Raw genomic sequence first — 23,988 nt, 5'->3', positions numbered from 1 at the left:
TTTTTTTTCTATATATATAGCAAAAAATATTAATAAACGAGAACGTAAACTACTCCGGTCTATTTGGAAACGTCGTTAGGCCGAAACTTTAAACTTGGCTGATAATAAAAAAATATATATGTATCAATTTATATTTTTTACTGACTTTATCTCTATATGCATACCTATCTAAGTTAGTTACTTATTATAACTAAAAATTGTTTTGTTTCTTTTTCAGATTCGGTCGTAAACGAATACTTATGGGTATGGCTGTAACACAGAGCGTATTAGCCATCCTAGCTCTGTTGGTTCGATCCTTCGTGCAGTATATTATTGTGAGACTGGTGATGGGTCTTGTATCAGTATCTGTGGTGTATGCCGCGTTTGTATTATCTGTAGAGATCGTTGGTGGAAAATGGGTGACGATTGCTGGAGTATGCAACTTTTTTCCATTGCCGCTAGCATACATAATTGTATCGCTATTATCGTTAGTGTTACCCAACTGGCGTGATTTAACACTCTCGCTTTCAATACCTGGCTGTGTGCTTCTTGTTTTATGGTAAGTAACAGAGTAACAGATACTGGTACATGTATACACTTTGAATATTCACTGTAAAAAAAACTTAGTAAATTCGGTTTCAAATGATCTTATGTAATAAAGATAATAAAAAACGATCTTATTTTTTCTTAAATATTATCAAAAATTACAATTTAATGCAACTACTTTACTTGGTCGTTCAGGTGATAAATACTGGATTTTATGAATATTAGGGTACTAACATATTAAAGATATCCTATAACGCAACACTAAGGATGGACATGTTATATAAAATTTATATAAATACAATAAAAAATATATTGTAAATTTTTTCAGGTTTGTATTACCAGAGTCACCCAGATGGCTTCTAAGTATGGGAAGAACGCAAGAAGCAAAAACTATACTGATAAAAGCAGCTAAATTCAATAAAATTGAAATACCAGCAGATTTAGATAAAATGCTTATGGTCTATAAACAAGAGTTACAAGATCAGGAGCCAAGCGTATTGCTGTTATTTAAAGGGTATCTCCGGAAAAGAACTGTTTGCTTATTTGTAGCTTGGTTCGCGATGACAATTGCATACTACGGGCTCTTGTTAAATATCGGCAACTTCAATTTGGGAAACTTGCACGTTACATCTATAATATTGGCTGTCGTCGAGATTCCAGCCATAGCTATGAGCATACCAATACTTCTAAAGGCTGGTAGACGAATTCCCATTTTTATCAGCATGTTAGTATGTGGTCTGGCGTGCGTTGCAAGCGAACTGTTTACGGAATTTATAAAAGAAGATTGGATTGTAATCGTCTGCCTTACTATTGGCAAGTTTGCAATTGGCTCTACGAACATGATGCTGCCAATTTTTACTGCTGAACTTTATCCCACTATGATCCGAAATTTGGGTGTTGGTGCAAGTCAAATAGCAGCTGGTCTTGCATTAATTGGCATTCCGTATTTATGGAAATTGGTAAGTACATAAAGTATGTCAGGATGTCGCTTGTCGATACCCTGATTTTATATTTTTTATTTACTAAACAAACCATTGTCCGTATGGTTGTAGAGTACCTACTCACAAATTCAGACCCTTGGTGGGCATAGCCCCAATAAGAAGACTTACTTGCTCTTACACAGAACCGTGCTTGATAATTATGATGATTGATGATGATGGACGATTTAACAAAATCGTCGAGTAGTAAATCAAAGTATTTTTTTTATTTATAGCGTTAGAATAGAATAGAAAATTCTATTATATGTGCCTACATGTACTTAGTATATTATTTTTCTGTCAACACTCGGGACCCTTCCACTTGTTTATGTCTTCTAATTACATAGCTCTTATTTCTGAGTAAAACACAAAGCGTTCCTTTTGAAAAGTCATATTTAAAAATTTGCGCGTTGTTAAGCTAAAAAAATATTGTAACTTGACATTGTTTAGTTAAAACTTTGTGAATTCAAGGTGTGTGTAGAGTGATGTTATTTTTAATATTATATAATCATTGCGTATAAATTAAAATAACGCATCTTATATATTTTATAGACGGCGATTAACGATCACCTGCCAATGGTAACAATTGCTGCTTTAAGCGTGATTGGGGGGGCAATTGTGTTGGTTCTACCAGACACTGCACGATCCAATGTATCCGAGCCTTGTACTGAGAATATAACGTAAGTATTTTCATAAGTACTATCAATATATTTAAACAATTTACGCCGATCAGTGAATTGTTTTCATATAAGCGTTGCATGCGATTTCATATACCTACTAAATTGGTAGAGCGTTATTAAATGATTGGTAGTTGTTTTTCTAAAAAAACCTTGATATCATCAGTGACAATTAATAGCCCTACAAATTTATTACCATATTTATTATAACGTGATAAAATCTAATATTCGGGTTAAATATCAGTAATCTTTATAATATACATGCAATAGGAGATGAAAAGGTATTTAATTCCTGGAAAGAAGTATAGACTGTATTCTAATGGCGATTAATGTCTATATTATAAAATACGCAGATAGCATCAAAATTATTATACGAAATAGCTAATTAATTATTATATAGATGAGTGATATTTTGTGTTAGTTTATTTCATTCCAAATCTGTTCAATAAATTCCAAATACTAATATGTAAAACGATTGCCATCTATGGTTTCCATTCATAACTACATCTGATGATCTATGTTTTATTCTTTACAGACCCACATTTGATAGCACGCCGCCGTGCAATGGTACATTCACTGTATCTGACGATAGAGGGCGCTAATACATCTCGCAACATTTACCATAATTTTATTATGTGGATGACATTTGAGTAATTAACAATGACATAGACATTTTAACGAATTTAATAGAGATTAAGATAGCTGTGTAAACATGTATCTGTTTGTAATACGTTTCAGTTGTAATTTCAGTACCAGTCTGTATAGATAATGTTGGAGAAACATGCAATTTATATCTAAGTGGGAGAATTTCATATGATACGGATTAGTTATGTACTTTCCTCTTACTCATTTCTACCATAAAATATGGGGTAAGTATAATGCTACCATATGAGGTATATTAGCCAGTGGAGTAAATAAAGTACGTGCAACTCTGCAATATCAATACGCTAGATTTAAATAAAAAACATTGCAATATTAATTAAGTTATAATTTTAGTGCTCAGTGTAGTTGTAGTTACAAAACATTATGAACCTGAAGAATTATCTATCTTGTGAATCGATCGTTAAACGATCAATATTTAGTGCATTTGTGTATTTACACTAAAAAAAATGTTACCACCTAAGTCACTTAATAATTTTAGAATGTATATATATAAGCTCTGTAAATAGTATACGTATATCTTAAGTATATTTAAATGTGCGCGGCTGGTTCGTTATCACAAAATCTTTATAAGTGTCTAATTATTAATATATATTATATGTTATTAATATAAACTTAATATTAAGTAATTATATATAACTAGCTGTTCCCGCGACTTCGTCCGCGTGGAATTTAACTTTATTTTTCTAAAATAATAGATTTTTCTAAAATAAAAGTAGCTTAAGTTACTCGTCAATACATCAGCTACCTGTCAAAAAAAGTCCCGTAAAATCGGTTCAGCCATTTCAGACATTAGACGTAACAAACAGACCGATAAACAGATAGACAAAAATTTTAAAAAGTGTTTTTATGGTGTATGTACCGTATTTATATTCATATGCATGTAGTAAAAAACGGTAATTCCAATATTACAAACAGACACTCCAATTTTATTTATATGTATAAATTAGATGTAGATTATATTGATAGATATAATGAACTCACTGAAAGTGGAAAAATCCCGTTTATATTTTAGTTATACTTTAACGATATGGCTGGAATTTGGAATGATTAAAAATATATATAATTAAGTATAATACCCATTTCATAAAATATCCTATTGCGTTAATACGCACAATTTTTACAATAATACAATATTATACTAAGTGATAATTCACTTTTAAATAATTTGTGAAAACGGTTTAATTTTATATTTTTCAATTCAATATTCTAAACAACATTATTTCAAAAAATTGTAAATAGTTTATAGATTAATCATTTCAACAAAAATTATTACTCTTTATTTTACCTAGATCTGAACAGGGGGCAATGCGATTGTAATAAACTGGATATCTTGGTTAAAATTGCATTAAATTTCACGTTTATAAATTAATTTTAGGATCTACAAGTAAAGTATATATACATTTATCTACATCGTTCAAAACATGTGTATAATGTCACAAACTACGAGTATAATATTATGTTATCTGTGGTATAAATCATTGGACGCGATTACTAACTCTTTACACTTCAGTATATATTTTAAATGTATGTGTAGTTTAACCACTAATATAAGGGCATCATAATGTATCAAATGTTTAGAGTAAAACTTATTTAATTTGTCCCCAATTAGATTTTAGTATAAGTAGTTTTAAATGTATGAATGTTTTAAGGATAAGATACAATTAATAGAGGATATTTAGGCTTCGTACTTATTTATGAGAAATACATATAGAATGTTGTTAATGCGCAATTGTAATAAACAAATTACTCATAATCATATCTACTTAATATCGTAAACCTGTTGTCGATTATCTAGTTATTTCACAACGATAATAAACATTTCTAATTGTCTAATATAAACAGAAATACCTAATTAAATGTTTTTTTATGGTATATTGTTTAACTTTATTATCATATACTTCTTAGATAAGCTATTGACTATTATGTTGACATAATACTTAATGATAACGGTAAATATAGCTTACAGCTGTACTAAACAATAAAAAAAAATTGTATTTGAAATTTCAATTTCAATTTCCTATGTCAGAACATATATACATAAGAAATTTTAAGTAAGAAGTTAAGATTTGTTGGATTTCTATGACCGTAAGCAGCAGTCACTGTTTATCACCAGGTGGTACCACCTGCATGCTTATTTTCAACCATTGTGATATGTCACAATGGTTGAAAAGAAGGTTACTAAATAAACTGTTTCATATAATAGGTGAAGAATAATAATCACTTTCAACAGATTTCATCAATTTAAAAACTAGTTTTGAATAATTTGGTTAATGACATCACCTGATTAGTATCTAGTTTTTCTTTGAGCTGTATCAATGTACCGAATGTAAGTATAAATATTAGTAATTATCTATATTGTGTCTTTTTGTTTTAAATTACAGGGTACATTGACACCTTCGTCTAGTGCATTCCCTTGGTCATCATTACAAAATGTCGGTAACGGTGACGAGAGCGCACTGCCATAGATACGTGATTAGCATATCAATTCTTCTGTTGTTCGCCCTACAGCATAACTTAGCACAAAAATAAAATAAATTCTATCAAGTAAACTTCTATACTTACAGTATATGGTAATATAGATGCATACTAGATGTTACTTGCTACTTCTTCTGCATTTTATATACAGCCTCATTGGTCGCGGGTTCGATTCCTCGCACGGTACAAAAATATGTATTCATGAGTTTGATTGTTTGTATCGGTCTGGGTGTTTTCTATGTATATTATGACTGTATTTACAAAAAAAAGTATGTATTTATATCAGTTGTCTAGTGGCCATAACACAAGCTCTGTTTACCATGAAATTAATTATCCGGGAATATTTATTATTATTATTATACAAAAAAAATATATATTAATATCTGTTCAGCAGTTAATTTGTGAAAACTTAACAAACATATAGACACTTAAAAATATTCCAAATCTGATACCACTTCATATGAGCAGATAAAATAATATTTATTAAAAAAAAGAAAATATCGACTTTTTTAATATACCTATTTAAACTTTTGAGACACTTATGTTACATGTTTAAAGTTCAAAATTTAGAGGCCATTTAGAGTTCTAGCATATGACTAATTTTTAGTAATAGTTACAAAACGTAGTGTCTAAAAATCTTGTTTTTTTTATAATGGATGATAATGATATGGTGCATCCGCCTGCACTAACGGTTTAGGAGGATGATAAAATAAGCATAAGGTTAGGTCAGTAGGCCCATCGTGATAAATTCACCAAAAAATTATCATAACGGTTTCCAGGGAGAACCACCTGATTTGGTGCATTGCTAGCAATGGAGGCAGCAGTCCACGTTACTAATAATCCTCTTTCTCTCCAAAATCTGGTGTTACAATGAGTACTGATTTTTATGAAATTATATTGTTTATACCCCCAGGAAAAAAAATATAAGGAAAGCCGTATTTAGAAATACTTTATATGATAAGACAATATTTGGCTAGTCACCTAGAATATGATATACATATATACCATAACTTTCCTATATTTATTACACACGGAACGCCTGTTGATCACGCAAGATTTACAGTCATAATTATAGTTACTGTATTAAAAACGCGTAAATTTTTTATAGCGCCGATATAAACAATTTCTGGAAAACAACTTTACGAAATGTTCGACTGCTTGCCTCAGAAAATTATTTAATTTCATCAGTTGCTGATTATTTGTCCTTTAAGTGCGACATAATTAGCTTCCGGTCGTTAACCTCTGATACAGTCCGCATCGGCATCAATACATACTTTAACTTTGAGTTGCTATGAATATGACCCTGTAGTGAGTCCTATTGTGGTGTCAAATAGAGTACGTGTCGAATCAGAAACGAGCCATTGAAAAGGCAATACAGGGCAAATAACGGGACTTCTTATGCACAAGTCCTGACCGTTCTTGTAACTAAGCCATTAGTACTGAGAATAGACATAGAAAGTGTAGATTATGTCTTATATTTTATACAGTAATAAATGTAATATATAACTAGTTATTTGATTTACCGACACCTAATCAAAGTGGTTATTACTATTAACCAAACTAGACGGTAGAGCGATACTAATAAAAGTATGTTCTATTTGATTAAATGAATTCGCCTTTGACATATAAAAATTTTGAAGCGTTAATTTATGCTTTAGTTCTAAAGTATGACTCTCTTAAAAAAATAAGTCGTATTTTATTTTTAAGTTACAAGCCGGTTTTTATGAATATATATAAGTATTGAATATAAGTATTGGTGTTTGCCTTGCGCGAAGTATTGCGGGGAATGAACTATTATATCTACAAAAACTCTCACTCGTTTGTGTTGTGATGCTGCCGATACACTTTCTTGCGGCTGCGTGACCAGACTACTGCTGTTACCTGGCGAAACGACTGATGTAACACACCCCAAATGCATTATCCTGCAACCACACTAGAACGAAACCAACTGTAAAATAATAATACTTCTGCAGTTATAGCATATATATTATCTTTTTGTTTCAAACAGTTATTAAGAATGTATTAAAAAACAATTAGCATATGTTATCTATAGTGGAATTATAAATTTCAGTTAATTCTTTTTCGAAATCTACAAATCTTACAGGCGAACGGTTAGATGGGACTTAAAATTTTGAGTAATGGTTTAATTTTACACTTTTTACTTTTAATTCCAAAAAACAATCAAAATGAAATGAAAATTATAATAGGAATATTGAATTGGCTGGATTTTAACATGCAAATATTTGACTAATTTAATCGGCGTACAGACAAATGGAAACAATATTAGAAATTTTATGTAACTAACAAAATATTATTTATATTCATAGATTGATATAGTGTATGTGACGTATAGACGTATTCTTAACAGCCAAAACTATATATAGTTTAGTACCATGCAGTAAAGTTATTACCAGCTATAGTTTCAAAGTATAGGCTATTGCTACACCTGACATATCGCATGCTGTGAGCATTTCTATTGAATCACAAATCGTATTAATACAATGCATGGCTGTGACGAGAGCGATCGGATGTGTTACGTCATATCCTTTTGTAGTGTTAATGGGATCTTAACAATTACACTTGATATTGAATTACGAGCTGTATCAAAGACACCTGTGAATCCTGTGACGTTGAGAAATAATTATCAAATCTGTGACTGTGTTAACTTATTTTTTAAATATGGCCACGATTGGCTGATGGTTTAGCACAACGCATGTCTTAGGAAGATCGTGGATTCGATTACCGTATAGACACATATTTGTATTTATATTATTATACTACAAATTACAAAATATATTTGATGGGTTCGGTAGTCTAATCCTTTAGTACCCCGCTTTACTTCCGATCGCGGGTTAAATTCTGATATCACTGAGTACGATTATTTGTATCGGTATGAGTTGTATGTTATGTATGTAATTACAAAAAAGCTGCTTAACTAGCGTTACGTTGTAGGTTACCTAGTAGGTAAGAATATTTAAATTATTATTATTATTCTGTACTTCTTTTTTTATTTCCATGTTCTGCATTATATCATAGCCATGAATGTATTCCTACAGAATACGAAAACTAAAACAATTGAATATTAATTAATTATCTATAGCTCGTTTAGCGGTATCTTCGCGGTTAGTGCAACCAAATTGTGTGGTAGTGCATTTAATTGTGGGGCGGGTGTGGTGTGGGGTACGATTGTAGTTGGTTACCTTGCAATAAGGTATGGCAGTCGCGTCGGGTGCAGGGCGAGAGTGGGCGACCTCATATAGCTTGCGCGGGAGGTGGTTCCTTTATTTGTTGTTGGTACTCGGCGTGACAGTGACGTGCCAGGGAACAACATGCGTATATTACTGGTAAGTAGTGACGTACCATCAAGGACGATAACATATCAACTTCCATTGATTTAAAATAATTCAATTTTATTATTAATTGGTCTTGCTCACCATTATTTAATATTAATCATTGAACACACGAAAATAACCATTATAAATTCTTATAGTTTGCTTATCATAAATAAGTATATATTTAATAAAAGTTAAATATTTTCTATTTCGTTATATATTTTGGAATACATAAAAAGTAATTATATTTAAGTTATAATATACTATATGAATAACGTAAGAAAGTTTCATTTAAATTTACACAATAAAATTTAATTTTGCATTATATTTTTAATTTTGCCTTGACTTACAAAATGCAATTTGTACTCGTACCTATGATAAATCTCACTGTTGAAAACAAACGTAACGTAACTATTGTGAAAGTTAGATTATCTGATTTGATACATATATTTACATAAAATGCCTTGCCTATATATTCCTATCTGTAGTTGTAACCACTTACATAGTGATCAATATAAATATTAAGTAAAATGAATTCAGGTCGTAGCACACTACCGAGAAAGACGCAGGTATTGGTATCGCGTGTCAACCTTGGATTGATCGTGAGCTGACAAGTTATTTCAGTGCAGACACAAATCTTGTAGTTGATAACCTTTCCACACATAAAAAATGCTGCCCTTCTTAATTCATAACGCGGAACTAATTGTTCAGTGCGAACGCATTATTTGGCAAGTAACTTGTTGTCATATTAACTAGTAAATTACGTAAACCACGCGAGTCCGACAAATAGTTACGTTATGGTCTGTTATTACCAACTGGCTTAGACTATTACGAATAGATAGATATTGTATACAGTATGTCTGTACTCATAACTTGTATTATTTCAACAGTATCTACCTGAATACAGGTTTAGTAAAAGATTTGTAAACTGACCCGCCCATAATCCAATTTTGTCACCGATCTATAAATTGCAGAAATTCCTTTCAAGTTTAAAGTGATAACAAGTTCGTGGGAACAGAATAACAATCGTATTTTACTTGATTAATAACAGTATATTTTAGAAAGCTTACGCCTACGATGTTTACAATTTTGTAAAGCAATATATCCGTAACATCTAATTTATTTCTAAGAAAATTATATTACGTTTCCTCTTTCCTCCTATCTATTATATTACGTTTCAATACAACTTATCTGTTGAATTGATAACTGCCTGAATTTGTGAGTTTCTTAAGACGTTACCAATTTTATTCATCAATCAATTTATAAACATTTAGTATTATCGTAAAACGAAGAATATATGATGACTTGTGTAATGTAGTGTAATGTAACCTTACATGTGCATGTTTCTGTAATCTTATGTAGTAAGGAATTCTTTATAATACATGTACCTACATGATATTGATTTCTATGCCATGTTAGATAATATCAAAACCAAAGGTAACATTATATTATTATCGATATTAGCGGTATTGGTACATAGACTCTATTTATTATAATATATATTTTTCAAATAGGTGTACACTGAAATTTTAAAGAAATGACACAATTTCGTCACTTTGCAATGCAGTTATATACTTTATATTCTTCAAGGTTACTTATTACGAATGTAATAAATATGTGTTCATATATTACTTACTTATTTCAGACAAAAGTATCCAATTTCATACTTTGCTTCGCAACTTTATAAAATTACTTCGTTATTGGCTCAAAATTAAATTTGACATTAACGTTATTAATTTGATTTCAAATAATAGGAAATATAATCTCCAGGTAGTTTTTTCTATTAAGTAAATTTATTGCTTCAATCTTTATTATTTACTTTAATTATAAGATTGTGAGAGAGATGTTCAAACCCACAAGAAAATGACATGCAATTAACTGTCTGTCTTTCTATTGATTTGTCTACACACATTTTATTGGATGTTTCGGTGAATGTTATTATAACAATCTTATTAACATAACGTAGAATTAAGACTACGATTATGAGAAATTTTATATTGGATTATTCGTGTAAAGTTATATACTTCTAGAATTTTTTATTCTCTAAACCTACGTCAGGCACACAGTCTTAAAAAAAATAGTCTTATCTGTATTAATTTTCATAATATTATCGCTAGTTCAGCATCGATTTTAATATTTATTTAGTTATTCCTTATTGAAAAAAACACTTTTGTACAACAGGCGAGCTTAATGTCATATGACATTCTCTCCCAGATAATCTTAGGGTATAGATAAACATAAAGCATTGTGTGGTATTAGCGAGAATTGTTTTAAATTTATTAATACATATAAATAACTATACAAGATATATATATTATATAAAGTAAACAAAAATATTAAACCTATATAATTATGTAAGATATATATTGAATAAATTAATCTAAACAATCATACACGTTAAATATAGATAAATATATTAAAAATAACGCAATGCACAAAAGTTTAAGCTAATTCTACTGATTAAGTACTCAATAAGTTACATTTACATTATTATCTCGTAATATATCTGTCAAAATTTAAAAATAATGCTTTTATATTTATAATCTTGATTGTACACCTACCGACAGCGATAGGAGAATTGTTTGGAATTGACATTAAGCTTAGGTGTAGGTCAAATTCCAATTCACTATTGTGATATTTTTTCTTCAGTTTGCATGTAGTAATATTACATAAATATGCATAGAATAATAACACCCAGTACATATATTTGTTACAATTCAATAAGCAGACGCCTAATTAATTGGTGCAAGCATGTTTCTAACTTATGCTAATTATATTATGACTATAGTTATATGACTCGTCAATAACGCTTATTACGCCTGTTAATTGGGCATTTTGTGTAATATTAACTAAACATGATTTTAACGAAAACATCTTGTCTCTTTGTTTAAATAATATAAAATGTATGTATTATGACCAACTGCAGCATTGATTACGTTGATTGAAACGTTTACTCTAGGCGTTACGATATATTACGGACTCTATTTTTTAATCGAGTATACTTGTGTGCCTGAGAAAGTGGAATCAATGTTATGTTGCGGATGGAATACAGCATATAGTGGTGAATATGTAATTAGATATATGTGTTAGTGTTCTTCATTACATAGTTGAAAATAAAGTCGCTGTCGCTGTTTGTCCTCATTTATGCTTAAATCTTTAAAACTACGCAACGGATTTTAAAGCAGTTTTTTTTTAATAGATAGAGTGATTCTAGAGGAAGGTTTACATATATAATACCACGCACACCCTCACACTCCGTGTAAAGTCGGAGCGAGTAGCTAGTATACATATATAACGGACATGCAGAGGAACGAGGACCATGTCTTAAAGTATTTAATATGAAAGTGGATGAATGGAAAGGGAGAGAACGAGCAAAAAGAGATATTTTTTTATAAATATGTATAAAATGAAAGTAAGCTCAGATGTGATGGCTGATATGGATCAGTGGATGAAGAGGACATATTGCGCCGACTACAAATAATGTGATAAATGCAAGGTGTTAATTGTATCTACATATTGTATATATATATATATATATATAGTGTTTTTTATAATTTACCTAAATATGTGTCTGTATGTGTATGATTCATATGTGAAATTATCTCATGACAATCAGATTTTCCTGATACCGGGGTGCAAAGTTAGGTTTGGAAAGTTAAAATTATAGAAATCTAACGGTAAACTACCGGACAACTGTCCTCTGCTTTACCGGGCACTCGTCCGATTATTAAATAATATATGACACAATTAATCGATTTAGATAAATTATTTTTAATGTACTAAAATATAATTTGTTAATTCAATTACGAATGTTCGAGAAAATTTTTAATAATATATATTTATAGTATATAGGATAGTTTCCGTAAGATATAATATTTATATATACAAAACTATACATAGTAGTTACTGTAGAAGTGCTTTAAGTAGAACTAAAAGCGTATATGGTTATATTACACGTCACTGCATAGCATGTAACTCAATGACTATACGAGTTGAAAGTGTATCGATTGTTCTTTTGGTTTAATATCTTACAAAAGACTTCAACGCGCCGCGCCGCCTACGACTCTTGTCGCCATTATGTTATGCTTACATTTGTTTGTTGGCGTACACGGATTACTGATTAAGTTACGAAACCTTTTTTGGTACTTACTTTACGTACGTACTTTATATTTAACATATTCATATTATGTACAAATTAATTTATGTGAAATTGTATAAGTACTTTATACAGTTAGATAGTGGAAAACTATGATAATTTGCTATATTTCAACCACATCCATAGTGGAGAAAGTTCTTAATTTATTATATTGTGTAATTAGATGGATATTATTAAAGATTTTGATAATTATTAATGTAGGTAATCATACAGTTGCCTCTAGTCTTTGGCTAAATTTTAATAGATTTCTTACGGACATATCAATACTGTCTTATTTTGTTATGATATAACTACAAATGACCTTAGCCTGCATTCTTTCCTGTAAAAGAAATCAGCAGATTATTATTATATTACCAATCAGATATTTAATTACCTACTAACTTTTCTTTATCTCAATACATTACGCAAGTACCGGGTACCTTGCACGTAATATTAATTCTATACTATGTTATAATTATGTTGTGGCCATATATACTTAATTTGTCTTTGCGAATAATTAATAACAACTACATAAGTTAATGTAAATGGTAGACTTATATTTCGTATTATGAAAAGTAACAAGTTCCTGTACTTACCTACTAATTATTTACTAGCTCTAAGTGGTTATTAATACACGTAACGGTGTCTATACATCAGATCCTAGATCAAAATTAAAGATATCCACAAATATCTGTATTGTATACCTTCAGATCAATGTTTCTGCTAATGAGTTTTGTTCGCCTAAATTAATCCCTTATTCCCCTACAGATTTCCGGCTCTTTGAGCTCTGACTGACCAACTTTGTAGTTGCTTATTTGTCACCTTACCCTACCAATTCTTCGCCTTTTCTCGGTCTCTTTGATACTTCTATTTTAATTAGTGTCAGGTATGCACTACTTCAGAAACTTGCTATTAATAGAATATGGTTTAAACCATAGAAAATTGAAGTCAATATAATAAAATAGTTCTGTTAATACTAACTTAACTAAATATTTTTCTCGATAAGACTAATTTGCCTATGTCTATAGCACAGATAATATGATATTACATAAGTAATAGAAAAATAACATATCCACTACATTGACATTGAATATTCGATGGAATTTTTCGTTCACTAAGAGTAACAACATAAATGCTCCATTTTATAAAACCGGTACTACTACTTCACTTGTCCAGCCGCGCTGCAATCACCTTCAATTGCGGAAGCTGAATGGCATAGTGAGCCTGCCTCCGGGTGTCCTTTTTAGTTTCACTGGTATCTAGTGATCGTCATACCTATACCTATTTTATTTAACAAGTCGATAATTTAATAAGTCTACTAGCGTTACTGAAATAATATTTCTTTTATAATAAATAATAATATTTTATCTATTAATTAAAACGAAAGTAGAAACTTCGTTAACTTTAATTTGGTTACTACGTAAGTTTTTATCTAAGAAAAGATATATCTACTTAATCATCAGTCGGGCAACTCGGTTAATTATTGCTGTTACGATCAGTTGCATATGAACACGATATATTTCCTTCGTCAATAGTTATATATCCAGCGAATAGAGAAAAAGCGGAAGAAAATGGAAACAAAAGCCTAATGCTCTAGAAAGGTAGGTAATAGTAGACTGACATGACAGACCAGAGGATCGACCCCTGTCGACCGGAAGCTTTCTAGGAACTGTGTGACGATTATTGTTGGCGTCTAATCTAATACTATATAAATTGCATACGTTGTTCAATATCTGTACTTTTTACGAATGGACCATAGGTACTTGTGTTATTGTTTTGGTATATAAGAAAAATACCTTAATTAGGTATATTACTAAAACTAGTTATAAAAACATTTACCTACAAATACGCCCGAATATATTAATTTTAGCTCTAGAAACTTGATGATTTCATAATTGATTAAATGTTGGAAAGGTAAATTAAATTTTCAGTTACATTATTAGTAATACCAAAAAATAGTGGAAACTTCAACAATTAACGATTTAAAAGCATACGTATATAGACTTGTGTATTCATATAACTGTTTATATCAAAAGGTTCATTTAATGTTATTTCACTAAGCAAATAATTCCGTGATAGATTACATGAAATTTATTGACCATGGCATAAATCTATCACGTGCCTGCTTAGATCTTTCTTTATATATTTTCTTCTGAAAACTAATCATTTGTTGACTGCAACTGTTGTAAGCATACAATCAAGAGAAGAGAGAATCGTTGAAGTGTAGTACTATTTGCATAAATGTAATTGCGTTAATTACCTGTAGGTAACATTCATAGTAGTAAAATTTTGTATCGTCTTATCTAATTAAAATAATTACAACGATTAATAGATTAGAAACTCCAATAATTAAACTTAATTTTATTGTCTATTTGTTGTTGTCTTACCTGTTATTGGTGATTTATAAGTAGGTATAATAATTCGCAAAGGCAACATAAGTGATTGTAGTTTTAGTAAGGTTTCCAATACACAATCCATACTAATACAGAGACGGCCTCAGTGGTCTACCGGTTTAGCACAACGCCTTACTTCCGATGGCCACGGGTTCGATTCCTCGCAAGATAATCGCCTCGCATGCCATACATTTCAAAAGATCGCATTTATGTCTAGCAGTTGTTTAGTACCCATAATACTAAATCTGCTTAGTCTGCGATTAGATGGCGCTGTGTGAATTGTCGAGTTTTATTATTATAACAAAAACAAAGTGTGTCTGACTTAACCTTAACAGGAGTAATCTAATTTTACGGAAAGATAGATTGTTTCATGAGAATGAACATAGACTATCTGGAGGTAACTGCTAACAATAAGTATACAATAAAATACACAATTGTTACTTTAATATAATGATAAACGTGAATAGGTGGCTACTTACGTATGTATTAAATAACAAGTTAATTGAACAAGGCCTACGACTCTCTAATGTATGCCAGTGGTTGTAGGCTCGTAGGTACTTTATAATAAGTAATGATGTTGTGCCGATAACGTCTCTTATTGTAGTTCTATAATTACGAATAAAACCAACGAACATTCCCTTTCTTGTCTTCATATTAATTACTTATAGTTCATATATTCTATATATCCATTATAGTAAGTTGACGACGTTGCCGCTACTGATAACCGTCGGCTTAATATACAGATAATGACTGTAGTAAAATATGGCGAAAATGCTGCTTATTCCTCTCTATATTTAAACGGGCACCAACCAAAAACTACTGCGTAGAATTAATTGTAATTTTTCACACACAAACCTTGCTATATGAGCTCTCAAAGCATATAAAAATTATACGGCTTAAGTATGAAGTTGAGTGCAAAAAATACAATTAAATCCTAAGTTAGGAAAAAATGAAATTACTTTCCGAACAACCTAATAGATGTAACACAATTAAATGTATCTATATACTATGCTAATACTGTAAGTTGACGACCTTCCCGCTACTGGCAACCGTCGGCTTTATATACAGATAATGACTGTAGTCCTGTTCATGAGTACATATGTTCTCATGAACAGAACAGTCCTCAGGGTATCATGTAACGCCCGTGATAGCAATCATGCGTTACCATTCAAAAGGAGTGTCATGCCTCCATATCTTATAATTTCAGTCTTCAATGGAAACACAGCTTTCGAAGCAAGCTGCTTGGCAGCTGAAATAGGTGAGAAAGAAGTATCGATTCATGCGACTTTACCAACTCTACAATGCTAAAATATTATACATTTTGCTCAATCAAAAATATACTTTAATCTAGAATTTAAAATTGTGCGCTAATCCGACAGATTTACAACGGTTTTAGCTATTTATGAGTAGAAAGACTTGTATATTACAGTAATGATATTTTTCTCTTCCAGATATGTATACTGTGCACAGTCACAGTTTTAGCGCAATATGACTCACCCACGCCACAGAGACTGCAAATTCCCGGAGCAATTGCTGTAGGCGGACCTACAAGACAAGGAGGCTTCAGACAAGGAAGAATACAGGCGCCGGTACCTGGACTAAGGATAAGGAGACCTCAAGGAAGGCCGTCATTTAAATCTGTAGATGCTTCCCCACGGCCTAGTCTTCAGTCACTCGATGAACCTTCCAAACCTGTCACTGAAGAACCTGAAGAGGATTTAGAAATCAATACTCCCACTGCATTTTCGCCCAATATTTTCTCAACATCTGAGCCTCAGAACGACTTCTTTGATATTATAACCACAACATCTCAACCTAAACCGCCGATTGTTTTTAATCCAGCACCATTCCCGCAGTCAACACCGTCAGTCGCGAGACCAGAGCCTATCAGGCCAACACAGTATAGGCCTTTGTTAGTACCACAGTCATTTAACCCAATAAGAAATGAATCACCTAAGCCCCAACCAGTAAGACTGCAACCCCTATCGAGTAGACCTCAACGGCCTATATTCAGGCCAGAACCGAAACCATTTATCGAAGAAGAAGAACAAATACAGCCTATTAGACAATACACACGACCACAAGAACCCATCAACCGTGCTCCTGTAAAGAGCGCACCTCAAAGATACATCCCATCGAACCCTCGAGAAAAGAAGCCTGTTGCACAAATTATTCGAAAATACAGAGACGAAAACGAAGATGGAAGCATTACTTGGGGTTTTGAAAATGACGATGGAACTTTTAAAGAAGAGACAATAGGAGTTGATTGCATCACACGTGGGAAATACGGATATGTTGACCCAGACGGTTTAAAACGCGAATACAATTATGAAACTGGCATTGCCTGCGATAAGACCAAAGAACAACAAGAAGAAAAAGGTTTCATAGATTATCAAGAAAATAAAGCTGTACTACCTAATGGAATCACAATTGATCTCGCTGCCATGGGTAAGAAATCCAAAAGGCCATTCAGATCACCTGTAAATCACTAGGATTAAGTAATTTTATATTTATTTTAGGGAAAATCTAATTGTAAGGACGTTTTAGTTATGTCGTGATTGATGCATCAGTGTTTTGTTAAATACCTAGACGCAATATCATCTCAATCGTTTGACCGATTGAGGGCAAGTGAAATTAAAAAAAATAATTAAAATATTAATATATTTTATTCTGTTACCTACTAACCACTTCTATACATATATTCGTCAAATTTTGATACAGAATATACTCATCTAATTTCAAAAGAAGATTACACTAAAACTGCTAGCAATGAATAACAACGGCTTTAGTGGTCTAAGGGTTCAATTCCTCGCACGGTACAAAATATTACATTCGTTAGTATGCTTGCATTGGATATTCTCTATGTGCGTTATGTTTTTAAATATGGGTGTCCTTGAGTAAGAGAGACTGACTTCTTCGCGTCATAAGACAGAGATGAAAAATTCGGGCAGTTCCTGTGACTTATGACCCAGGTGTAGATTATGAGGCCCCTTTGCTATACGTCAAAACTCACCTTCATCGCTCGTGTTTCTTTTGCCCAGCCAAATCTGGTAGGAGCCAGATGGTGCTGCTTTATATACACTTTCTAGTTAAGAGCATACTGCAGTTCTAGACGGGCCATCCTGGCCAATTCAATACAATTATAGAGAGATTTCGCCAGTATATCTCTCGCCCTTACTTCTACCTCATATAAATTAACCACATAGGAATTTTTCGTTTATTAGTTCGTAATATTTATTTTGATTGTTTATTGTAGGTACATTTGATTCTAATGGTACAGTGAGCTCGTTTAGTTTGTTATTATTATTAGAAAAGACAAAAACCCAAAAAGAGAATTGTTAACATTACAAAACAATATATTAATAATAGGCTGGGTATTGAAAATACTAACTTCATTACATTAATAACATTAACAAATAAACTACTCCTCAGTTATTAAATTTATATGGGATTACATAGGAAGCACAAAATTTTATTTGATCAATATTCTTCATTATCGATTTACTTTAATTCTGAGAAACCATACATAGAAAACACAGTAAAATTTAGAACTCCTTTTTTTAAGTTTGACTAAAAGAAGTTATAATGAAAATAAGTAACTAATGTATCTTTTCATAAAGGACAACAATGATCAAATTAAATAAATTTTAATTCATATCTACAAACATTCCATAGTCCAATGGCATGATGTACATATTGGTGTACCTACACATAGCTACTTTATATAATAGAGGCAACAAAAATATTACCTTATAAAAGATATAGTACTTATTAAAAATGAATATCACAATATTGTCTTATTTTACCTTTTTATTCTTCAGCCTTAGCTAGATTGCAACTCTTCAATTAACTAATACAGTATTGCAACAATCATCAAAATTGTTTAGATACATGAAAATAATAATGCACCTTTATAACTGTTAGCTTAAACGGGGTAGTCAGATAATGTCATGTTTTTATATAAGGGTGAATGCAACATTATACATATGTATATCTATAATGTAATGGGCTCACATACATATATTATGTATGTGAGCCCATTACATTTAAATGCAATGTGTCTCCCTTTTCTATTTCATTTAATTTGTTATTTTTATTAGAACAAATATAAACTGAGAAACATTTTTGAAGTAAAAACTATTTTAGATAACACCACAATAGTTTTTACTACCTTTGGGTTTACATCAGAGTAACAAACTACCAAGGCACTTTTAATATGAAAAAAAATGTCATAAACTGGTGGTTAATAAAGAAGTATTGAAGTATTAAAGTATTTATTCACTAATACCTAGTTTTTTACCTATCAGACTTAGTATACACGATTATTATTATAGGGCTGAGGGCGTCTCATAGGTGGAGGCATTCTATTTGGTGGAGTAATTGATATGTCTAAGTAATAGCCAATTTGAAACTTGACTTGAGAAAGAGTTTTGTTGTCATCGGCTCCTCTCTGTCCTGAGCATGTTACCCCAATTTCCCTCATGCGATAAGTAGGTGATCTCATATCAGGATATACTATTGCAAAGTCAAAGTATGTTCCTTTACGTCGAGTCTCAGGGTTAACTTCTTTGACAAGTCCCGTAAGTTCACGAAGTGTTGCATCCATCCAGGTGTATATTTGAAGCTCATTTTGTGGAACATTGCCTCTAGCGTAGTCACCAGGAGAATTATGACGTCCGGTTGAACAAAAAACCCGCAATAACAGTGGGCAAGTCTGTAGGTTAAAAATATATATATAATAAATAGATTATTTAAAAGTATGAGACAAAATTAGCATATTTATTTATGTCTAAATTTCTAATTTGATATTTTCTGGAAATATAGATACATAGCTTACCTTCTCTCTATCAACGGGTTTTTCTATAGGTTTAATCTCTTCTACTACCATTGATTCCATTATCTTAAAATGATATAATAGTATGTAAACACAGTCCTTATGAAAGATTTTCAAAACGAAATATTTTAATATTAATAAGAAAATTTAAATTCGAACTTTAAGTTTACAACAAATCAATACAATAGTTTCGATTCTAGAAATTGTCTGTTTTTTATTTGTCAGAATAACAGGTTAGTTAGAACAGAAAAACTATGAGTTAAAATGTCAATTAGCTGTCAGCCAAGCTGTCGATCCGATGGCTGTATGGTCACAGTTCCCTTTGCTCTTTAATTTAAACACAGAAAAGAAACGATACGTGTATGTGGTATGTGGACAAAGATTTTACATACTGTGTATGGAACTTAAACTATTAATACACTGTAATAAGCTTGCTTGATACAATATTACAATTTTATTTAATTATTATACAATAATAGATTTTTGAAGATACTACTGCATTATTGTAAAATTAACGGAAATTTGACTTGAAGTTAAATTGTATTAGTAGATGAACTTAAACTATCTCAAAAAAAAAATAACAGGAGGATTGGCAAATAAAACTATAGCCTTATAATATTTTCATAACTCCTAGAATTCGAATAAAGAATGACACCTACATTTGATGCTATTTATATAAATAAAACGAATTTAACTATTTACATTAAAATGCTTACATTTATTTATGATATTTTATATAGTTAACATTATTTTACATTCTGTGGACACTAAAAATTAAGTCATTATCATACTTCAAGTAAACCATAAAAAGAGATAGAAATCATTATTACTAAGTCAGAATAAATTAAATTGTTGTCATAGTTTACAGATTGTGAATAAAATTCAACTTTAATGCTTTGTTTTATGGTTTTAATGTATTCTTTGTGATTTTAGTTTATTAACTGCATAGAATTCCTGACCGACACTGCCCGTACCGTAGAGAAAGAAGACTTGATTACAGATTAATAACTTTTTTATTATCTGTAATCATGTATATTTACTTTGTGTACAGATTTGATTAATATTTGAATCAAAATTAATTAATCTATTTATATTTAATAAACAATTTTTCTTTAACGTATCAATATTTTAATAGCACTTTCTGGTCATTATCCCATAAGTAATAGGTTATTTGTTTATATATTACCATTATTGCATAATGGCTCAGAAGGAGGAAGAAGAACCATTCCAAGAAGACGACGTTTACATCAATCAAGAAGATGGCATGCCCAATATTCACCCTAATATTGCGAATTTAGAACAAGAAAGTGACGATCCGGATGAGGTGGATGATTTCGATGATATACCAAAGTCTGTTATTGTCACAAACATCCACAGCGATGTATTTGTCGATGAAAAATTAAAACAAGATATGGAAAATCTATTTCGTACGTTTTCTGATAACATAACATTTCAGTGGCTTCGTAGCTTTAAACGTTTGCGTGTGAATTACGATAGCCCTTTAGCAGCTGCTAATGCGCGAGTGCAACTACATCAATATCAATTTCATAATTCGTGCATCAATTGTTACTTTGCACAACCTGTGACTCCAGTATCGTTTAAGAATTTGAGGCCTCCTGCTCCTGTGAAACAGTTTCTTATCTCGCCACCATCAAGTCCTCCAGTGGGATGGGAACCTCGAGAAGAGGGTGAGCCTTTAGTTAATCATGACCTTCTTGCTGCATTAGCAAGTTTAGCTCCTGGTGAGAGTCATGAGCTTCATGCCCCAACACCAACGCAGCCAGCTATAATAGTCCATACTGCACTGTCTAATGAGAACAGTGTGCCTAAACATGGCTGTCCGCTTCCACATACTCGCTGTCCAGAATATTGATATGCCTTTAAAGAATCTAGTGAATTTATTAATTACAACTGAACTGGATGCTCCTTATTTCATATGCCAATTCTGGCATGTGATATATTATGCCAAAGACATCCATTAAAAAATTGTGAAGTATATTTGTGTTGGAGAATATGAACAAGCAGGATATTAACTTTATAGATTTTAATCATAGGCTTTTTAGTAGGTTCTGCTTACTAGTCTATATTTTGACAAAAATTATAAAAGTTGTATTGGTGCTATATTTTAACTTAAAAGGGATATTTATGTTGCTTAAGTTAATTTTTATTTTTATAATGATGATGTCCTAATTGTCCGTCTGATTTAACTACCTAAGTTACACACATATATATAATAATTTATTCACAGTCATACCTGCAGCACTAAAAAGCAGTAGCTTTGATTATGTGTTAATAAGAATATAGTGATATAAATGAATGTTATTTTTTAATGGTCAGATACCTGCTGTGGTAGCACTTTCATCTGTGGGATAATTTTAAATAGGTTTCATCAGTAATCCATATTATTTTTAATCAGCCATAATGTTGGAGTACATTAAGTGATCATTGGTTTAATCAAAAAATATTGTATTAGCATAAAACATCTATGGTTGCTCAATTACCATTCTCTTGTATTAAATATTTAAAAATGTATTTAAATTTTATTGTTTTCATTATTCTGGTAAACAATATATGTTCTAAAAATTAATTGTTGGATGTAATGAACATCCATTTCTAACTCTATATCAATAAAATGTGACTAATTAACTATGATATGGTTGTATTAGATTATGGTTGTAAATCTTTAAAAATATTCAAAATGCATAATACTTTTATTTAACATTGTAGTATACTATAGTCATAGGAGTTCAAATTCAAAATTTGCCTTTGATAGGCCTAAAATTTACATCACCATCAAACTAATTATATTAACAGAACTCTGATACTATTTAAAATTATAAATTTAAGTTTTTAAATATATTATTTATTGCATAGTTAAGAAACAATTACATACATAAACTAATAAAATATTATGGACACCAATTTTATAGAGTATTGTCTTTACATTTGTACCAGTTAACTACATAAGTCATTATTAATAAAATTTTATTCATGTATTTTCATGTAAATAACTTATAAATAATCAGCATGTTTATGGAATGTATGGAGCTCAGACCTAGACAGTATACACAATATATAAACCCAACTAAAACCTTATGACAAATGAAATAAATAAATGTCAGTAGTGTAACTCTTAGAAATACCATGTAAACTTATTTGAAGCGACAACCAATCGCACCACACTATCATGTTTGCTGTGAAAGACATCAATATCCAATTATCTCTTATTATTTCATTTCCTGTAATCAGCAGCTCATGCTACAATCAGATTTTTATGCATTCAACAGTTTTTAGGACTTATTTTTTTTATTATAAAGGTTATGTATACATAATCATTTTTTGCAAACCTACATACCCTGGCAAACACTAATTTAAATATAGTGTAGATTGAGAAATATTCTTAACATATTTATTTGTCAGAATATGGTATGTACAATGGTGGTAATTATATATAATACTAGCTGTTCCCGCGACTTCGTCCGCGTGGAATTTTGGAAGTTACTCCTTATTACATCAGCTACCTGCAAAAAAAATCCCGTCAAAATCGGTCCACCCATTTCAGAGATTAGCCGGAACAAACAGACCGACAGACAGACAAAACGGTTATTTCAATATTACGAACAGACACTCCAATTTTATTTATATGTATAGATATGTTTCATCATATTCTGCTGTTTCCAGCGTATATATAGAAGACTGCTCTTATGAGAAGCTGATATTTCCTCGAATGCGTATTCTCGTACATAAGTACTCAATCTTATCTCATAATTCAGTCCACTGATTTTGATTAAACTTAAAATTTTAAAGTACCCACCTACATCCTTCGACTCATAAAAGAAGAAAGTTTGACTATGAGGAAGGGGCCAAACATAGAAACTGACATTTGCTTTAAATGTAATATGCTGACATTTATCTATAGTTACGTATTATAATCCTAATCTTTATTAATAATCTGTGCATCTGTATGAGTTTATAAG

At 31.1% G+C, this 23,988-nt stretch overlaps 4 protein-coding genes across 5 annotated transcripts in view; 3 read left to right on the top strand and 1 right to left on the bottom strand.

The window, feature by feature from the left end:
* Nucleotides 1-4,684, top strand: part of LOC131850922 (organic cation transporter protein-like) — a 41,808-nt gene extending 37,124 nt beyond the window's left edge. For both annotated transcript variants that reach the window (XM_059201330.1, XM_059201331.1), the window contains exons 4-7: nucleotides 218-538; nucleotides 854-1,484; nucleotides 2,055-2,182; nucleotides 2,715-4,684. In XM_059201330.1, coding sequence (XP_059057313.1) covers nucleotides 218-538; nucleotides 854-1,484; nucleotides 2,055-2,182; nucleotides 2,715-2,781 — 1,147 coding nt within the window. In that variant the 3' untranslated portion in view covers nucleotides 2,782-4,684. The remainder of the gene's footprint in view (nucleotides 1-217; nucleotides 539-853; nucleotides 1,485-2,054; nucleotides 2,183-2,714) is intronic.
* A 3,868-nt stretch (nucleotides 4,685-8,552) lies between these two features.
* Nucleotides 8,553-17,830, top strand: LOC131850887 (uncharacterized). The gene is made up of 2 exons (XM_059201269.1): nucleotides 8,553-8,661; nucleotides 16,629-17,830. The coding sequence occupies exons 1-2, from the start codon at nucleotides 8,647-8,649 to the stop codon at nucleotides 17,667-17,669; spliced, it is 1,056 nt and encodes a 351-aa protein (XP_059057252.1). The 5' UTR covers nucleotides 8,553-8,646; the 3' UTR covers nucleotides 17,670-17,830.
* A 1,604-nt stretch (nucleotides 17,831-19,434) lies between these two features.
* On the bottom strand, nucleotides 19,435-20,230 carry LOC131850889 (histone deacetylase complex subunit SAP18). The gene is made up of 2 exons (XM_059201271.1): nucleotides 20,015-20,230; nucleotides 19,435-19,891 (listed from the first exon to the last, which is right to left on the bottom strand). Exons 1-2 carry the CDS (start codon nucleotides 20,072-20,074, stop codon nucleotides 19,487-19,489), a joined length of 465 nt encoding a protein of 154 aa, XP_059057254.1. The 5' UTR covers nucleotides 20,075-20,230; the 3' UTR covers nucleotides 19,435-19,486.
* Nucleotides 20,231-20,850: 620 nt separating this feature from the next.
* Nucleotides 20,851-23,602, top strand: LOC131851099 (protein sarah). Its single transcript, XM_059201529.1, has one exon. It carries the CDS (start codon nucleotides 21,210-21,212, stop codon nucleotides 21,882-21,884), a length of 675 nt encoding a protein of 224 aa, XP_059057512.1. The 5' UTR covers nucleotides 20,851-21,209; the 3' UTR covers nucleotides 21,885-23,602.
* The last annotated feature ends 386 nt before the right edge of the window (nucleotides 23,603-23,988 follow it).

This window comes from Achroia grisella, unplaced genomic scaffold (assembly GCF_030625045.1).
Source record: "Achroia grisella isolate CSIRO2021 unplaced genomic scaffold, CSIRO_AGI_Agris_v1 utg780, whole genome shotgun sequence".
Classification (NCBI taxonomy): domain Eukaryota; kingdom Metazoa; phylum Arthropoda; class Insecta; order Lepidoptera; family Pyralidae; genus Achroia; species Achroia grisella.
Note: the sequence above shows the minus strand (reverse complement) of the source record. Positions and strands in the feature narration are given on the sequence as shown.

What these genes read in the sequence shown, in the direction of transcription:
- LOC131851099 (XM_059201529.1), top strand. Translation starts at nt 21,210, where the DNA reads ATGGCTCAGAAGGAGGAAGAAGAACCATTCCAAGAAGACGACGTTTAC.
- LOC131850889 (XM_059201271.1), bottom strand. Translation starts at nt 20,074, where the DNA reads ATGGAATCAATGGTAGTAGAAGAGATTAAACCTATAGAAAAACCCGTT. An exon ending in AACCCGTTGATAGAGAGAAG is followed by an intron (nt 19,892 to 20,014) that starts GTAAGCTATGTA and finishes TTTAACCTACAG; the next exon opens with ACTTGCCCACTGTTATTGCG.